The following is an 18,033-nucleotide window of genomic DNA, read 5'->3' as shown; positions in this document are numbered from 1 at the left end:
GTCCAGTATTTATTTATTTTTTACAGTAAGAAACTGCTGTTTTAGATTACACTAAGCCCTCTGTAATAACACTTAAAAGCTGGTAAATCCAGCTAGTATTGGTAGGTTGCAGAGCAGTTTTATTTTGAAATGCTGAGGTGTTTCTCTTCTTCAGTGCTTTACGATCTTATTGTACATTCCCAGACCAAACCCAGACCACCACTGTTGAGAATTGGTGGATGCTTTGATCCTAACTAATGGTGGTCATGGGTGGTCCTGCTGGTTCCAAAATCCCCGAACATAAGGCTGTTAATGCTGCACTTGACCTGCCAGGCTGCAGCCGAGTCACACGCTGTCTTGTGTGCACATGGCAATCCTGATAAACACACATATCACTAGAAGACATTAAAATTATAGCTTATAGTGATTGCCTTGCTTTACGGCGTGTCTTGTCCTCTTCACCTGAGACATTGCAAGGACTGTTAGAATTCAACTGAAAACATGAACCTCACCGTAGGGCTTGCTGATTTTCTTTTGTCTTATTTTGATCCCTTTAGAGTTGAGTCCTGTCCTCATCCTGAAACACCTGACAACAACACAGTGTTTTCCGGGCCAAGCTGCCCACTGCTGCTTGAAAAACCTAGCCGGTTTGAGAGCACCTGCATACCTGTGTCTTGACGAGATTTACGGCCCTTGCCGTTTGATTAGCCCTTTGTAGGAGCGAGTCATCATTGTCTGTGTGTGTGCGTTGATGATAGCGCTCTAGCCTGCGGCACTTTTGTCAGGCTGTTTGGCCCCCATAGATTTCTTATTACTGTCAGCTCCGTATGCCTCCTGAGACTTGAGCTTTTTGCGAATAGCCATTAATCTAGTTCAGGTATGCCCTGTCAGCAGCTGCCATAAATTTTATTTACTGTCTTTGTTAAGAGTGACACGATAAGTTAAATCATGATCTCTCTCTCTCTCTCTTTTTAAAAGTGGATGAAAAATGCTTTGAGTTTGTTTTAATGGAACTGATACAATTGTACATTCATTCCAAAAGCATTACCAGGCAATGGTATTGTAACTGAGATGATAAAAAGACAATATGATGGATTAGAAAGATTCAAGTCCCTGCAAGTTGGACCAGTGGTTGCCTTGAAGGCTGGAAAAGCACCCTGAAAAACAAATGGAGAAACACAGTTATGCCCTTAATACTTGTATGTATTAGCTAAGCATTTGTAGATGTGAAAATGTTTAAGCCAATAAATTTACCCGCTTCACTGTCTGGCAGCTAGAATTGCAAAGGGCATTACCTTTAAGTCATTGGGCACATGTCTTGTCAATTAATTGGCTCATCATATCGATACTAATGCCAGCTACAGCCACGATAAGGCTGTTTGCAGTTTTAATAAACGCTCACATATATGATAAAAGCTTTGTTCTCATTAGACCATCAGAAACAAGATTTTAAATCTCTTGCCATCAGCATGTGCTAGATTTCCAAATGTAACTTAGCTGTGACTCTTCCCTGCAGCCAAGTGCAGTTAGATGACATCGCACTGTCTCTAATAAGTCAGTCCATCTGCCTTTTGCTTACAGTTTTCACTGCTTGCAATGCAAAAGTCTGACAGGCAGCCTAGACAGGCATATTTAGATTAAAGAAGATAAACTACTTTGTTAAAATTTTCAACGTTCTTCAAAAAATGTTCCTATTATTAGACCGAAAACAACAAACAATATGGGTGAAAATAATAAAATCAAATCAGGGGTTTCCTTCGAGTTTCAATATCCTGAGAGAAACAAGTCACGGACAATGAAAGCTTTGAATTCAACTGCAGAAACAAAATCAACAGTTACCATCTGACTGAAGTATTAGCGAAGCTTTATGGAAGCCTGTACAATTACTCTGTTTATCAGCCTGCAGCCATCCATACTGACATAAGCCCCGACTGACATTCCTTCACTTAAAGTCGGGCCAAGACCTTACACACTCACATTGTGCCACTGCCACACTGTTCCTCTGACTGGGGAAGCCTTGTTAGGATAAGAAGCACACAAACACACACACACACACACACACACACACACAAGTGTGTTTTGCTATCTTTGTGGGGAATTTCCATTGACTTCCATTCATTTCTACAGCCTAAACCTTACCTTTACCCTTTTCCTAACCCTAACCATCACATACCTAACCCTAACCCTAACCTAAACTCAATTCATACCTTAGCCCTAACTCTGACCCCTGACCCAAAAACAGGGTTTCCCCTTGTGGGGACAAGGTTCCAGTCCCCACAAGGAGCAATTGGTCCCCACAACGTAGTATATGTCAGGAAAATTGTCCCCACAAGGTATTATAAACATACGCACACACACACACACACACACACACACACTTTGAACACTGCTTGCTTGAGCCTGCTACTACAGAACCTTTAGAGTGATACTGAGTGTAAACATGGTCTTGGCTCATGATTTAAAGGCTTACAGAGTTACTTGCTAGGATTATTAGAGTTTTTGTTTGACAGGATAACTACACAGACACATGCTAGGCAGCGTCTGCTCTGTAGATCATCTTTAAAACCGTGCTTAAAAGATGACTCATGGAGGCCTCAGTGTGGTGGTTGATGTTACGTTTGAAAGAGTTTGAGCCTTAATTTAAGCTGTTTTTCATATTAACATTATTTTGATGATACTCGAAGACCGTTAAATTAAAGAGTGTAGAGCAGATCTGCTGATAAACACAACCCATTAGCTGCATTCTAAGTGTCTAACATCCATAGAGGTTCAATAGTGATGTGTAGGTTAGGTTAGAGAAGTGCAATTGTGTGTTTAATAAAAAAGCAGCATGTGCATCGATCACAATGCCACCGAGGTGCCCCCTGAGCTACAGCTACTCAGCTGGCACAGCTCAGACTGCAACTGTGTGGTCACGAGAGAGCTTTGCTCTGTAAATATAATAAAAACCATATTGATCTTTTTGTGGTATCATTTGGTGAGAGCCAATGTTAAACCATAAACAGTGTGACTGATATATTTTATTGTTGTCAAAGCATTCCTTTGAATTAGCCAAGCCAACAGTGTTTCAGTGTATCAACACTGACTTCGTTACCCTGTTTGTGACACTCAACTCCAAGTTCAAAGGTTTCCTCTGAAGGCATAAATCTTCAATAAACTGGCCACAAAAATATCATTTGAGTTTAATAAAAACAGCTGTGCACTTTGGTTTTTAGCAAATGTTGCTTGAACAGGAGTAAGAAGTGCCTTTGTTGGGCATATGAGGAATTTGGGCCCAATCTTCTTTACAGGGTTGTTTCATTTCATTGAGGGCATTCATTTATGCACAGCTCTCTTAAGGTCCCGCCACAATTTTCCAGTCAGGTGGTGGTCTGGACTTTGCTGGGCCATTGCAGCACTTTGGCTAAAAAAGAAAGGAATCATTCTGTTCTAAATTTGCTGGTGTGTTTGGGATCATTGCCTTGTTGCGTAACTCGGTTTGGGCTAAGCTTTAGCTGTCACACAGATCACATTTGACTCTAGAATACTTTGGTATACAGAGGAGTTCATGGTGGACTCAGTGACTACAAGGTGCCCAGATCCTGTGGCTGACAGTAATCATCACCCCTTCTTACCATGCTTAACATTTGGTAGAGACGTGGTGATATGCTGTTCTTGGTTTTTGCCTTGGTCAGACATCTCCACTTTGGTGTCACCTGCCCAAAGAAGATTGTTCAAGAAGTCTTGCAGCTTATTCAGATGCAACTTTGCAAAACCTAAATTGTGCTGCCATGTTCTTTTTTTAGAGAAAGGACTTTCTCCCGGGAACCCTTCCAAATAAGCCGTACTTGTTCAGTCTTTTTCTAATTGTACTGTCATAAACTTTAACATTTAACATGCTAACTGAGGCCTGCACAGTCTGTACGGTATCTTCTTTTTCCCCTGAGCATTGCACAGCTTGGGGTGAATTTGCTGAAACGTCCACCCCTCAGAAATTGTGGCATTGTGTTAACACAAACCTGAAAGCTCCAGACAAATAAACAGCGAAACTTCTGCTTTCACAGAGATGATCTCACCTGCTGATGATCAGTTAATCCAGTGTATTTGATTGAATAATTTCTTTGCGACAGGACTGTAGCCACCATGATATCACCCATTTGTTTGTGAATCCTAATTCTGAAGCCTTGAGCTGAGCATCTAAGGAGTGGATCTGGCTGAGAAATTGAGGACACTGCACTTGTCAGTCTCAATATAGCCATGCTGTAAAGCTTTATTGTTTATTTTACTCTAAAGGGGACCATAATTTACAAAATAAATATCATTTTGTATTAAATTCGATTGCAAACTGGGGACTGAGATAATAAAAAAAAAAATCAGGAAAGCATTTACTGAAGTAATAAATTTAGTGAGAAGCAGGATTATTTTCTCACAGAGCTCTGCACATGTAGACTTTTAAATTAAATAAGTTGCCCCCTGCTGGCCATTAGAAAGAATGCAATTTAAGACACCAGTTGGCTTCACCTTTCAGTCCTGGAGACCCATCTTTTATTCTTTTATATAAAGTTTATAATATTAATGTTTATTTTAGAGAAAGGGCATGGTGCTTATCTGTTTGTTTTTGGACAATAAATGTAGACTGGTTTGTTGTCTTGTTTTCTTTTATTTTTCTTTTTTTTTTTTTTTTGTTCTTTTTGTTGTGTGCAGTAAGAATCATGTGTAACATCCCCAGCCTTATCATTTAATAAAGAAGCATAAGTCAGGCCTTAAATTGACCTACACCACTTGTCACAGAGAATGAAGCAGACTGGAATGTGAAAAAATAATACAACATATAATATTGCATGTGGATATTTTCTGAATGTGCTTTTCTTTGCTGAAGGGTTGTAGTCGTTGGCAACTGTCAGCACCTGGCTGACTGGTCAGTGTATAATGATATTCCAACTAAGTATGACCTGCGCTGCCTTGCAGGGATATCTCTCTGACTGGAAGGGAGATAAGCTGAGGGGACGGTGTTGACCAGAGGAGATCCAGTGTCAGGTTATCAGCTGGGCCTGTTTGACTGGATGTGGCCTGGGATAAGAGACAAGGAGAGAAAGGGCCTTTGTCTTCATTTAGGGCACTGGCTTTGGCTCTTGCCCGTCTCAGACCTCTCCTGGCTTTTCTGATTGGTCCCATTGCACAAGACTGATGGTTGGCCTGTTGTTTCAGATGAATGAAAACCACACTCCACCAGTTTGATATGTTTCTGGATGTTTGGACATGCCATTGGCCATGCTTAATTGATTTTTGTCTTGACAAATGACTATAAAACAAATGAAAACTGAAACCCCCTCTAATAATCATACATACTCGTACAGTCTTTCTGCTACATTTGTATTCCTAATATTTAATGCTGTTTACTTGCCATGGAAACTTTTATTATTTAGCTCTCAGATACTGATGGAAGGGCCAAAATGTTGGCTGAACATTATGAACCATGATCTTTTGTCTCTGGGGAAAAAAGCACTGGTTGTTGGTCTAAACACAAATTTAGTTTCACTAATGTACCAAAAAGATGCTAAAATTGTTACAAAAATTACCACATGCCTTTACTAATTAAAATTATATTGATTTAGCACAATTTGTTAAAATGAGATGTCAGAAAACACAACAACATGTTTGTACATTAGTGTATACTAACCCACATAAAAGTCTACACTCCTCCAGTTTGCCAGTCCCATCAGTATCCCTGGAGATGAGTTTCCATAGACCTGGCATAGAAAGCCATCTATTCTGCAAGAACACTGAATAGTATCTTTTATTAGGCACTTATACAGCATGTTATAAGAATCTTATTTACAAACCTTATGTACCATATTATTTGATTACCAGATTGGTTAAAAATAATGACCCCTTAGTGCCTATTTAGTTTTTAGCCCTCAGGCTGAAAAAGGCTGATGAGGTATTATCGTCACCCCACTGGGCAGGTGGGCAATTTTCAACTTTGTGAATGCGATAACTCGAGAACGAAGTCACCTAGGATTTTCAAATTGATACCCTAGACTGATTTACTAAAAATCTCGCACAAGTTTGAATTTCGGCGACCTCGATCTCAAGGTCAAGGTCAGAGGTCAAGTTTTCTGAAAATCTTCAATTTGGATTTTTTTGCCTTTTATGTGAACATGGCCTAGAATGTTGTTAATATTGCTGCAGTTTGTATTCAAAATGATGACGAGGTTCAAAGGAGCGACTCAAATGGTTCGTAGATTTAAGTGTTCAATTTTTTTGATCATTTGCTACCAGTTACAGAAAAGGAGAGCTGATGTATTTAAATAGGCCTTTGACAAATAACAGGCAGTGTAGTATAATCATTGTTTGGTCATGTAAACTGTCGTGACAACAGGTCAGAATACACTGTGAATACATTAAGGCTTAATAACTTATGTTAGCTTCTGGTGACACAGATGTTTCAGGGGTGACCCTGCAGGCAGGGATTTTTGAATTTTTTTGTTTAGACTGATAAGCATTTGTGGCCGCCGCAACATGTAAGATCTGGATTTTTAAGTGATTCTGAAGGTTACATAGTTTTGTCAAAAAAAAAATTTTTGACCTCGGAGGTCTGGAACTTACCTGGAAGGGTCAGCAGAAAGATCTGAAAGAAATAATAACTTAAAAATCACTGTTTGGTAAACAAAGCCCTGCGGTGTCAGTTATTTCAGATTGACTGATCATATACATTACTTACAAACAAAATGAATAAAAGGGGTCTAAGAATTTGCTGAATGATTGTGTCATAGCTCATCTGATTAGTCAGATTTAGATTTGTGTAGTTCCTGGTTCTTACTTAGCCTTTTGCTTTTAAGTTGATATGGTGAATAAAGTGACTGAGGCTCATATGCACCCCATTAAGATCTACTGAGACCTGGTACAGTAATTATGTGCTCCAGAACTTGCACTTTCAGGGGATTTGTGCCACCTAAAGATTCTACCTCCTGGAAGCTGAGGGGTAGCACTGGCAGCTGACAGTATTTTACCCTTTAACTAAGAGCCTTTATACTTTTGGAGTTTCAAAAGGCAATAAAGAAGGAAACTCACAGAACAGTATATGTGCTGTATTACACCTGTATAAATGTATGTACCCTGAAAAGTGTTTTTTTTTCTAGACCATGTAAACCCCTGCCTCCTTTTGCTCTTCCTGTCCTTCTGCTCTCCATATGCCTCTTAGCTGCGCTTTTGTGCTCTCCATTTCAGCCCATTAGGGTCATCAAACAAAATTTATAGTCCTGTGGTCCCGTCCCCCTGAAAGGCCTCTCTCACTTTTCTTCATTCCCCCCAGGCCCAACATTTTGCTCTGTTTTGTTGTGTGTGTGTGTGTTTGTGTGTGTGTCTGTGTGTGTAAGTTCACATTTTGACAGCTGGCAAAACTGATTTACAGTGCGAACAATCACAGAATACAGAGCTGTCGATTAAAGCTCTAAAGTGTATAAATTGTAGCAGGGAGGAATAAAACAAAGCTTGACACAGAGGGAGCCTACGTAACTCCAGTGTGGAAGTGTGGAAGAGTCCGTGCTGAAGTAAAATTTCTTACAGTACAGTCTGCGACGACAGCTGGTGTAAATAAAAAGGCACTACTCAGTTTTGTCAAGATTGATGTTCAACCTGTGGATGAAGATCCAACTAGAGATAAGCATGCTTTAACTCGAGTATCAGCTGCAGGATAACAGAAGTACAGGGTTTTAGGTAATGCAGTGAGATCAGAGTAGCAGAAACTTTCCTTTTTTATAGTTTAGGAGAGGAGATCCTTATTGTCCTTATTTACAACAGCAATGGTATCCTAACCATGCTGCAACAAATGTGATGCCAGTGCCTACAGTAATGATCAAAGAGCAAAGAGAGGCTTCGGAAAGGTTACGTGCTGAAAGCAGACGTTCTGGAGAAGTTCTCTCTCGTTTGGCTTCAAATGGGGAGCTCAGTGTGAACCACCGAAATGTTAATTAGAGACAACATATTTAAGTGTTTTGAAAAGAAATGCCATTATCAGTTGTGGTGTGCATTTTTATTTGCCAGATGTGTTAAAAGTAACTGTCTTGAAAAGAAGAGAAACTGACTGACTTGAAGGCAGATAAAATTAAATGATGTCAGATGTCAGGAAAGTTTTTTTTTCTGTGGATAGAGGCCTGCAGTAGGGGAAAATCTGGGGGTTTCAGCCATTTGGATTTAAAACCTCTCCAACATGTCTTTATTATTATTTATTTCTTATTTTCATTCATTCACAATTTTTTTGTTTTCAGACAGCTTTTTGAGACAGTTTTTGATTTGAAGATAATTATATGGTAGGTTTTGCTATTGTCCAGTTGTCATGACAGTGGTTTCTCTCATAATCCAGGTCTGTACTGTCAGTGTGTTATTGTATTAGGAGTGGTAGTAAGGACACTTCCAGCTGCACCAAGCTGATGTTTATGTTAGTATTTTTAAGGCCCCTCAGACAGTCCACCACAATAATGCAGAGCCAGACAATAGGAAATTCATCCAAATATTAACATCAAGCAGTAATACAAACCAGAAAACCACTGCTGTGATGTCTGAGAGATGGAATGTAAGCCCTAATTCTTGTTTTCTTTTTCAACAGAATGCATTCCTACGACAAGGAAGTTCACGAGGGGACGGGACGGTCCCTTCCAGACCCAATCGGAAAGGTTCAGTAGGTCGTGGGGGTGTTCTTTTGGTGGATGAGGACACTGACTTGTTGGATACAGTCTTCCAAAATGGCAGACAAGTGAACCCTCAATGGAAACCTTCCAGAAGTGGACCTAAGGGAAGTCAGAAAGGGAAACCTGAACTATCATCTAAAAATTTGGAGGACAACATTACCACAGAGAAGAAGAAAGATTCTAGTGGAAGGACTTCATCGCTGTTTCCTGGAAAACCTTCAGATGATATAATTGACTTGGACATTGGAGGTTCCCATAAGAAGCCCTCACTAGGTTTCCCTGTACCTCCTAAGATCCCGTCAGATCCAAGATCCTCCACAGACTCCAACAGAGAGACTGGGACTGTTTCACCTTCACCTGATGTCAAAGGGGGCTCCCTCACCACACAGAGTTCTACACAGTTTGATCGTAGAGGTGTGCACAAAGGTAGACTACCAGAAAAAGGCCGTCCTGCAACTGTAGCCATTGGATCTCGAGATGGAAACCTGGTCCTGGGCTCAGATGGCAAAATGTACCGGCTTCAGAGAGGACCACCTGGCCGAATGGGTCCCCCTGGGCTGGAAGTGAGTGGTCTTATGACCTTCTGCTTGCTTTTAAAAAAAATGTTTTAATCCTGTTGTAGGATTTGATGTCCACATCTCAGTAAGATTTTTTTCTTTTTTTAGGGTTTCTATTTATTGACATTGATTACCAAAGCAAAGGCTTTCCTGTTTATTTAAAACTAAATTGGATGTGTAATATCAGTCAATTATTGGATGAGATAAAAAAAACTAAGTTAGGACAAGCTTTGTGAATGAAAAGAGTGTAACGACTGTTTGCTTTTACAGCTTACAAGAGCTGTTCTCCATCAGCTGCCATCTGAGTCTGATTAGAGGTGGTTACACTCTTCAAACATATGCTGATCCACATGTCTCCGTTGTCATGATGTGAGCACTCACGGTTAAGGAGCCTCAGCTGTTTGTCATAGCATTACACAACATGACAAGCTTACCCTCTGGCGTCCAAGTTGTCTGATTGGTAGGGGGGAGTGAAGTCAGTTCACAGTATCTAGTTGGAACACTTACCTGGTTTAAGATGTGGGGCCGTAACAGGGACTGCAGGGCAGACAGAACCAAAGGCAGGCGTCACATCTGGTTACGTCTGGAGTCACACTGCCATAAAATCCACAGGATCACTCAGCGCGATTAATGTGATTGGAGTCGGCTGTAGTAAACATGAGGGGAAACGTCCTCTTGGCTTCTCTGCCCACATATGCAGCTCATCGGGTCTTTCTTGCTCATCTTGAATATTATCTTGTCAAAGTATCTGTTAAAGCAGGAAAAAAAACCTGTTTCAGGAAAGTATCTGACTGCTGAAAACCACTGACAAGGGTATCAAAATGGCTCAAAAGGTTTTATAAGCCTAATCAACATGTATATAAATTTCTGAATATAATAACTTATATATTTTTTTTATTCAAATTGATCACCAGATCGATCTGAAAACGAGTTAACATATTAAATTAAAGCTTTTCAAGATTGATTACACTGTCTCCCCGGTCCTCCCTCAGTCACTATGCATTGCATGTTTCATGTTGTCAAAAATACTGGACTCAACACATGATGCACCATAGTTTCTTTTGCCTCCATTTCATCTATTCAGGACACATTGTTGCATGTTATTGCCTGTAAATGGTTTATTTAGAAGGAAGAGACCTCAAAACTTTCAGGAAACTGGAGTTCAGGCTTCGTTAGGATCCATAACATTAGGAAGAATAATGTAATTTAAAAAGATTCATCAAGATTCACTAAATTTCTGAATTTGTCCACATCCTCCAGGAAGTACCAAAAGGACCCATGTGCAATTCCTAGCAATTTCAATACAGCATTACTGCACAGTATAAGACAATACTCCTATCTTAAACCTGGTGTTTTATTATTGTAGGGATGGAGCTCTTTTAAAATGAATACCTTTTGCTCCTCAATAGGCTACAAGCTGAGGTTTTCCAAGGATCAAATGTTTTGCTTATCTCTCAGGTCACCTTTTTTGTCTCTACAAAGTAGTAAAAAAGTCTTAAATGTCAGGGGTAAACTGACTCATACTTGTGGTTTGTTAAAGCAGGTAATAAACACTATTTTGTATCTTGACAAGTGATTTATGCTCGTCGGGTTTTGTCTTTTTCGTTTATTGAGAGTTAATGTTTCCACAGGGTTGTTCTGGTGAGCCTGGCCTTCCTGGGTTTAAAGGTGATAAGGTAACAGAAGCTTGTTTACAACCTAATAACTTATGATGATGTGTTAAGTTAAAGCTGCTCCTCAGGGTTTAAGTTACCTCCATTTCTGTACACCACTGAAATACCGTCTGAGATTGTACCTCATTTTAAACCTCAATTTCTACCACAGACATTTTTAATAACTGCCTCTAACCCTTGCCCTTTCTTGCATAAAGTTTATGTATGCCAAAGTCCAGTGTTGTATCAAATCACTACTATGCTGTAAAACAAGGACTGCTATATTATTTACCCAGATTAATTGATTTGTCTTGCATAAATGGATGATTTCCATTTAACAGGGTAAGATGGGCCCTGAAGGGAGACAAGGAAAAAAGGGGGAGAGGGGACCTCCTGGACCGCCGGGTTTGCCAACCCTCTACCTGTGGAGGAATACTGCTGAGGAATGGGCTGCATTCCAGGTACAGTGTTCTACTATATACATATACTACTTAATGTCCTGTTTTTTTATATTAATATTTACAGTAGGTTGCTCTAAGTTATTTAATAAGCCCTCTTGTGTCATCATATCTCTTACCCTAACTTCTAGCTCCTCCACTTGCCTATCAGACTACAAGAGGAGGTACTTGGAGTGATTTAATCAAGAGTTTTATATTTCTTGAACTTAATTAGTACTTCTAGGTGTACTTGTGGCCCTCTGCAATTTAGAGCTTCAACTCCTGGATCAGACCATAAAACTCTCCCTGCTGCTGCCTTCTCTTGACAGTAGGATGGATCCAGAATCTCTGTTTCTTCTTTTTCTTGTTAAATAATATCAGGACCAGGGGAAATGGACACACACAAACCAACACTGTGGTCCAACGACGTGGTGCAGACATTTCTGTGCTTGGTGGCAGACGAGCGAATGCACAGGAAGCTAGACGGAACGCTGAGAAATGAGAAAGTGTACGAGTGTACCAACATTTCTGCTGCAGCACAAAACTCCTGCACACACCTGCACACTGTTGTGATGCTGACTCCAAAAAGATGTCCAATACTCCTGTATTCCTGTACTCTGTAGTAAGCATCCATGGTGCAGTAGACGCTCTCTTCTTTAAAGTCACACATTCACGGAAAATCAAGTCGTGTCTTGTTGCTCCGTAGCTGGATGCAATTTGTTTCACAGGAAGCTAAATGTTTGTCCAGAAATCCTGACGTTCTGCTGCTACTGCGTGCTCGTGAAGGCAGGAACAATAACATCCCACCAATAGGCGGGTTGGTTGAACACCCAGCAGTGGAGGTTTTTTTAGGAGGTTTTGCAACAAGAGAGCCATTTGAAACACACACACACACACACACACACACACACACACACACACACACACACACACACACACACACACGCACACACACACACACACAGACAGCATACATATTTGAATACTTAACACTGATAAACCTTCATCCATTAAAAAATTATATGGGGGACTTATGTATGATTATGGCAGTAACTCAACTGTAATGGAAAACAAACAAAACCATGCTGAGTCGAGTTGAGTCATGCTTAGTAGGTACTAATGGAAAAGAGGCTTTAGATTCACACCTTCGGCAGTTTAGAATCAGCAGTTAACAGAAGACTCAGAAGTTCAAAGCAGGAACTTTTTTGAAGCAACGATGCTCTCCACTGCATTTCTGGTTTCCTTTGATGTAGTTATTTAAAAAAGAAAAAAAAAAAGGTGCCTTTATTTTAATATAAATCCTGGTAATGGTAGATGGACGGGTTCTTATGTGGTGCTTTTCTACTCTACATGATCACTCAAAGCACTTTATACAGCATGTCTGATTCACACATCTGGGCTTTCTATCTAACATTCATACACACTCAATCACACGCCAACGAATGCACCAGGAACAACTCGGGGTTCAGTATCTTGCCCAATGATGCTTTGCCTTTTCTCTCAAAGATTCTTGAAAGAATAGTTGTAAAACAGCTAACTGATCATCTGCAGAGGAACGGTTTATTTGAAGAGTTTCAGTCAGGTTTCAGAATTCATCACAGTACAGAAACAGCATTAGTGAAGGTTACCAATGATCTTCTTACAGCCTCTGACAGTGGACTCATCTCTGTTCTTGTCCTGTTGGACCTCAGTGCAGCTTTTGATACTGTTGACCATAACATTTTATTACAGAGATTAGAGCTTGCTATAGGTATTAAAGGTACTGCACTGCAGTGGTTTGAATCATATTTATCTCATAGACTCCAATTTGTTCATGTTAATGGGGAGTCTTCTTGACACACTAAGGTTAATTATGGAGTTCCACAGGGTTCTGTGCCAGGACCAATTCTATTTACATTATTCATGCTTCCCTTAGGCAGTATTATTAGAAAGCATTGCATACTTTTTCATTGTTATGCAGATGATACTCAGCTTTACCTATCAATGAAGCCAGATGACACACATCAATGAGTTAAACTGCAGGAATGTCTTAAAGACATTAAGGCCTGGATGACCTCTAATTTCCTGCTTCTAGATTCAGATCAAACTGAAGTTCTTGTACTCGGCCCCACAAACCTTAGAAACATGGTGTCAAACCAGATACTTACTCTGGATGGCATTACTTTGGCCTCCAGTAACACTGTGAGAAATCTTGGAGTCATTTTTGACCAGGATTTGTCCTTCAATGCACATATTAAACAAATATGTAGGACCGCTTTTTTGCATTTGCGCAATATTTCTAAAATTAGAAACATCCTTTCTCAGACTGATGCTGAAAAGCTAATTCATGCATTTATTACTTCTAGGCTGGACTATTGAAATTCATTATTATCAGGCTGTCCTAAAAGCTCCCTGAAAAGCCTTCAGCTGATCCAAAATGCTGCAGCTAGAGTACTGACAGGGACTAGAAAGAGAGAGCAGATTTCTCCCATATTGGCTTCTCTTCATTGGCTCCCTGTTAAATCTAGAATAGAATTTAAAATTCTTCTCCTCACATACAAGGTCTTGAATAATCAAGCCCATCTCATCTCAAAGACCTCTTAGTATCATATCACCCCAATAGAGCACTTCGCTCTCAGACTGCTGGCTTACTTGTGGTTCCTAGGATACTTAAGAGTAGAATGGGAGGCAGAGCCTTCAGCTTTCAGGCGCCTCTTCTGTGGAACCAGCTCCCAGCTTGGATTCAGGAGACAGACACCCTCTCTATTTTTAAGATTAGGCTTAAAACTTTCCTTTATGATCAAGCTTATAGTTAGGGCTGGATCAGGTGACCCTGAACCACCTCCTAGTCATGCTGCAATAAGCCTAGGCTGGTTTGGGGGGGTGGGGGGGTTCCCATGATGCACTCAATGTTTCTTCTTAGTTACCTCCTTTTACTCTGTTTATACTCCACTCTCCATTTAATCGTTTGTTATTAATCTCTGTCTCTTTTCCACAGTGTGTCTTTTGTTCTATCTCTCTCCCCTCACCCCTAACCGGTCACAGCAGATGACCCCCCCCCCCCCCCCCCCCCCCCCCCCCCCCTCCCTGAGCCTGGTTCTGCTGGAGGTTTCTTCCTGTTAAAAGGGAGTTTTTCCTTCCCACTGTTGCCAAGTGCTGCTCATAGGTGGTCGTTTTGATGGGTTTTCTCTGTATTTTTGTAGGGTCTTTACCCACAATACAAAGCGACTTGAGGCGACTGTTTGTTGTGATTTGGCGCTATATAAATAAAATTGAATTGAATTGAATTGAATTGAATTGAATTGAATTGAATTGAATTGAATTGAATTGAATTGAATTGAATTGAATTGGTAGATGACCTGCTCTACCTCCTGAGCCATAGCCACCTCTCAAAGGTGGCTGTTGGTAAATCAGCAGGTTTCCTGACCTTCAAGCATCAAGTCACCAAAAGCAGAACTCGTCAGAGAAGTTGTTTTTATGTGCTCTTCTCTCCTTTGCCCTCAAATAATTTATTGTGAGTTACCTAAAGGAGATACAGGATGTGAAATGATCTTCCATCTTATTTCTAACCAGATCCCCAGACTATCTGAGAAACCTTTAACCCTTCGGTTAGTCCACGATCTGTCCTCATCTGTTTAATCTATATGCACAGGACACAGCTGTGTGTTATATAAGCACATACCCATACACACATATACACACACATAGGATGCCAGCATGATGGAGAACTTCAAGTCAGTTATTGAAAAAAGATGACAGAAATAAAACTGTTAGTGGTTTGTGAAGGTGATTTGTTACTGTATGTGCTTTGAACTATATGTGGACAACCTGCTGAGGCCATTTATATTACATTCATTCCTAATGTGGGTCAGTAACAAAGGAAATACAGATCTTCATCTGCAGAAACAATACAGTATGATTAAAGACAGTTAAATAGCTCAGGATGTGTGTTCATGCTTGAAGATTGGTACAATTTGTTCTAACTCTCTTTTCTCAGTTTATTTTTATTCCTGAATATGTCCCTTAATCCATGTTTTCATTTTTCCTGCAGCAAACCAATTTCTACCAGTTACTTGCCGCAGGTTGGCCTGTAAGTATGTTGTTCTGTTCTAATAGCTGTTCTGTGTCGGTATTTAGCTGTTTCGTTTGTTCCTCTGAACCCAAAGTCGGTTTCTTCTTTGTGAGCTTGCAGAGTAAAGAAGGCCCCGCAGGACCACCTGGAGAGATGGGCAAGCCTGGCAGACAGGTTAGAGATGAGCCCTTCTACAATATATTAGTACATATTATGAACATGTTTCTATGTTTTTTAGTGATTTTTTTTTCTTTCTTTCCCTCAGGGGCCACCTGGTGAACCTGGGGAGCGAGGACAACCAGGGATGCCTGGAGAGATGGTAAGCAAGCAAACCAACAGCTTCTTATCCAGAAGTTTTAATAGATTTAGTGTAAATAAGTTTAAGCTTGACAAAATCAGTGTGTAAAAATTTTATTTTAGATAGAAGAGATACCTTTGGCTGGAATACTAGTGTAATAAGCTGATACATGAAGCCTGTCCTGAAACATCCTCCCTACGGGGTTACTCTTAATCGTTGGTTTTAATCTTGAATAGGGGACGTATCTCTAAATTGAGAGTCTTTTGTTTACATTTTGCCCACAATGAATGACAAAAATTACCTGTTTTTAACTGAAGCTGACACATTTGGTGTTTCTGGAAACACTGGGTCCGTCATCAAAGTTTAAATCATACTTTTTTGTGGGATTGGTCCATCATGGACGTTGAAGTGTTAATTTGAATTAAGTGTCACATAGCTGGTTCAGCAGAGTGAGTGCGGTTAAAGGGAGTGGGTGTTTGGAAACCCTGTGTGTATGAAACTCCCTATGATGTAAGTGTTTTCATAGTTGAAGAAGAAACTTTTTTTTATAGCAAAATTAAGAAATCCCATTTTTCTGTGAGTATATTTGATTACACTGAGGCGTAGTTAATCAAGTTTTCTATTGTGTTATTTCATAAGTTTCACATTATCTCAGTGGGACATCGCCATTTGTCACTTTTTGCTGGGTCACATTAAATTTGAAAACTTCTGACTTGATTTGTTTGGGTGAACGGCTCTTTAAGGTAGAGGTAAAGTTAACTGTATTACATCCATTTCAAAAACCACCTCAAAATACATAAACACGAGTCCTGGGAGTGCACTCTGACTGTATGAAAACTGGAAGCCAGTGCCATGTATTGTGTGAGGTCTCCGCTGGGTAATGAGAAACAGTGTGTGGTTTGGGATCGTGGGAAGCACTCAGTCACCTTTGCTGCCTGTAATGTTTGGATCCACGTGGCAGAGAATATTGAATATTTGTGTTTGTTTGTGTCTGAGTCATTGTGTAGTCTACACGAACAAAGCACCTTGCTGTTTGTGCATAAATAACCATAAATCACCTACATGTTGTAAGCATTAGTGTGTGTCAGCATCAGTCATGGAAAATTCAAAAATGTCACTTCAGTTAGAAAAGAAAAATCACAAATAAATCCTATTAAAGCAAAAGGACAGATATTAAGTAGGAAAATTTACTTAAATGCAAAAAGTTTCTGTTTTGCATGATAGCCACTTTCAAAGAGTTATGTAATAGAATCAGGGCTGGACAACCCTTTTCAAACTGGTACATTTAGAAACACTTGCTTTACACTAAAAGTAGCTGCACTACAGCAAAGCTGCTCGAGGGAGAAAATTAGTGTGGTGAACTGAAACAATTTAGAAAATGTAGTTAAAAGAGCTTTGTTAAAAAAAAAGGAAAAGAAAAAAATTGTAACATTTACTGAAGCATAATCCATTAACTTGACAAAAAAATTCCCCATTTATTTATTGAGATAATTATATCTGAAAGTCTGAGAAAATTATACATATAAAAAATAAAAATTTGCTGTTTTTCTGAATTAACAAGATTTTATGTACAACTGCTCGTTAATGCAAAAGTGTAATAAACCTTTATGTATTTAGTCATGTGGATAAGGTAAAGACGACTTACAGATTTAAACCATTCAGTCATCTCTGAGTCAGAAAAAGAGAAAATACCCAGTGGAGTCAGAGGAGAGTTGTCAGCCTGCTTTGAGCTTATAGGAAGGCAACAGTAACTCATATAACCAACATCATTGCAACCAAGGTATGCAAAAGAGCATCTCTGAATGCACAAAACAAGGAACCCTGAAGCACATGGGCTACATCAACAGCACATCACACCGAGTGCCACGCCTGTCAGCTGAGAACAGGAAACTGAAGCCTCAGTTATACATGTTCACCAAAATTTGAAAATAGGAGATTGGGTTGGAGTTAATGAGCCATGATTTCTGCTCTCATATTCAGATGGTAGGGTCAGAATTTGGCTTAAATAACATGAAAGCATGGATCCATCCTGTCTTGTATCAATGGGTCAGGCTGGTGTGTGACCACAGTGCAGCCATCTTCTCCCGTCGTCCAGCAGCATAACACACCATGTCACAGAGCTCAGATCATCTCAAACTAGTTTCTTCAACATACTTGACCTAAGAGTCAGCTCTTATAACCTTTTAACTTAAATGCTATTTATTAAGCTATGTACTATGTACAGGTGTGAATGTGTGTACAGTAGTGAGGAATTATATGCTCACCATAAACACAAAAAACTAGACTTTTCCCTTTTTTTAAGAGTAAAGAAAGAAGTACAGGTAATGTTTGTTTTGAAAAACAATCAACAGCCTGAGATATCTTAAGAAAAAAAGTTGCAATTTCAACAG

General features: G+C 39.8%; 1 protein-coding gene across 4 annotated transcripts in view; it reads left to right on the top strand.

Moving 5' to 3' along the window:
* si:ch211-196i2.1 (collagen alpha-1(I) chain) overlaps positions 1-18,033 on the top strand; it is a 103,379-nt gene that overhangs the window by 44,285 nt on the left and 41,061 nt on the right. For all 4 annotated transcript variants that reach the window (XR_004020726.1, XM_030743333.1, XM_030743332.1 and 1 more), the window contains 6 exons: positions 8,567-9,211; positions 10,837-10,881; positions 11,199-11,318; positions 15,325-15,363; positions 15,466-15,519; positions 15,611-15,664. Coding sequence is in view for 3 of the 4 variants with exons in the window: in XM_030743333.1 (XP_030599193.1) it covers positions 8,567-9,211; positions 10,837-10,881; positions 11,199-11,318; positions 15,325-15,363; positions 15,466-15,519; positions 15,611-15,664 (957 nt within the window). In the remaining variant the exon portion in view is untranslated. The remainder of the gene's footprint in view (positions 1-8,566; positions 9,212-10,836; positions 10,882-11,198; positions 11,319-15,324; positions 15,364-15,465; positions 15,520-15,610; positions 15,665-18,033) is intronic.

This window comes from Archocentrus centrarchus, chromosome 12 (assembly GCF_007364275.1).
Source record: "Archocentrus centrarchus isolate MPI-CPG fArcCen1 chromosome 12, fArcCen1, whole genome shotgun sequence".
Taxonomy (NCBI): domain Eukaryota; kingdom Metazoa; phylum Chordata; class Actinopteri; order Cichliformes; family Cichlidae; genus Archocentrus; species Archocentrus centrarchus.
Note: the sequence above shows the minus strand (reverse complement) of the source record. Positions and strands in the feature narration are given on the sequence as shown.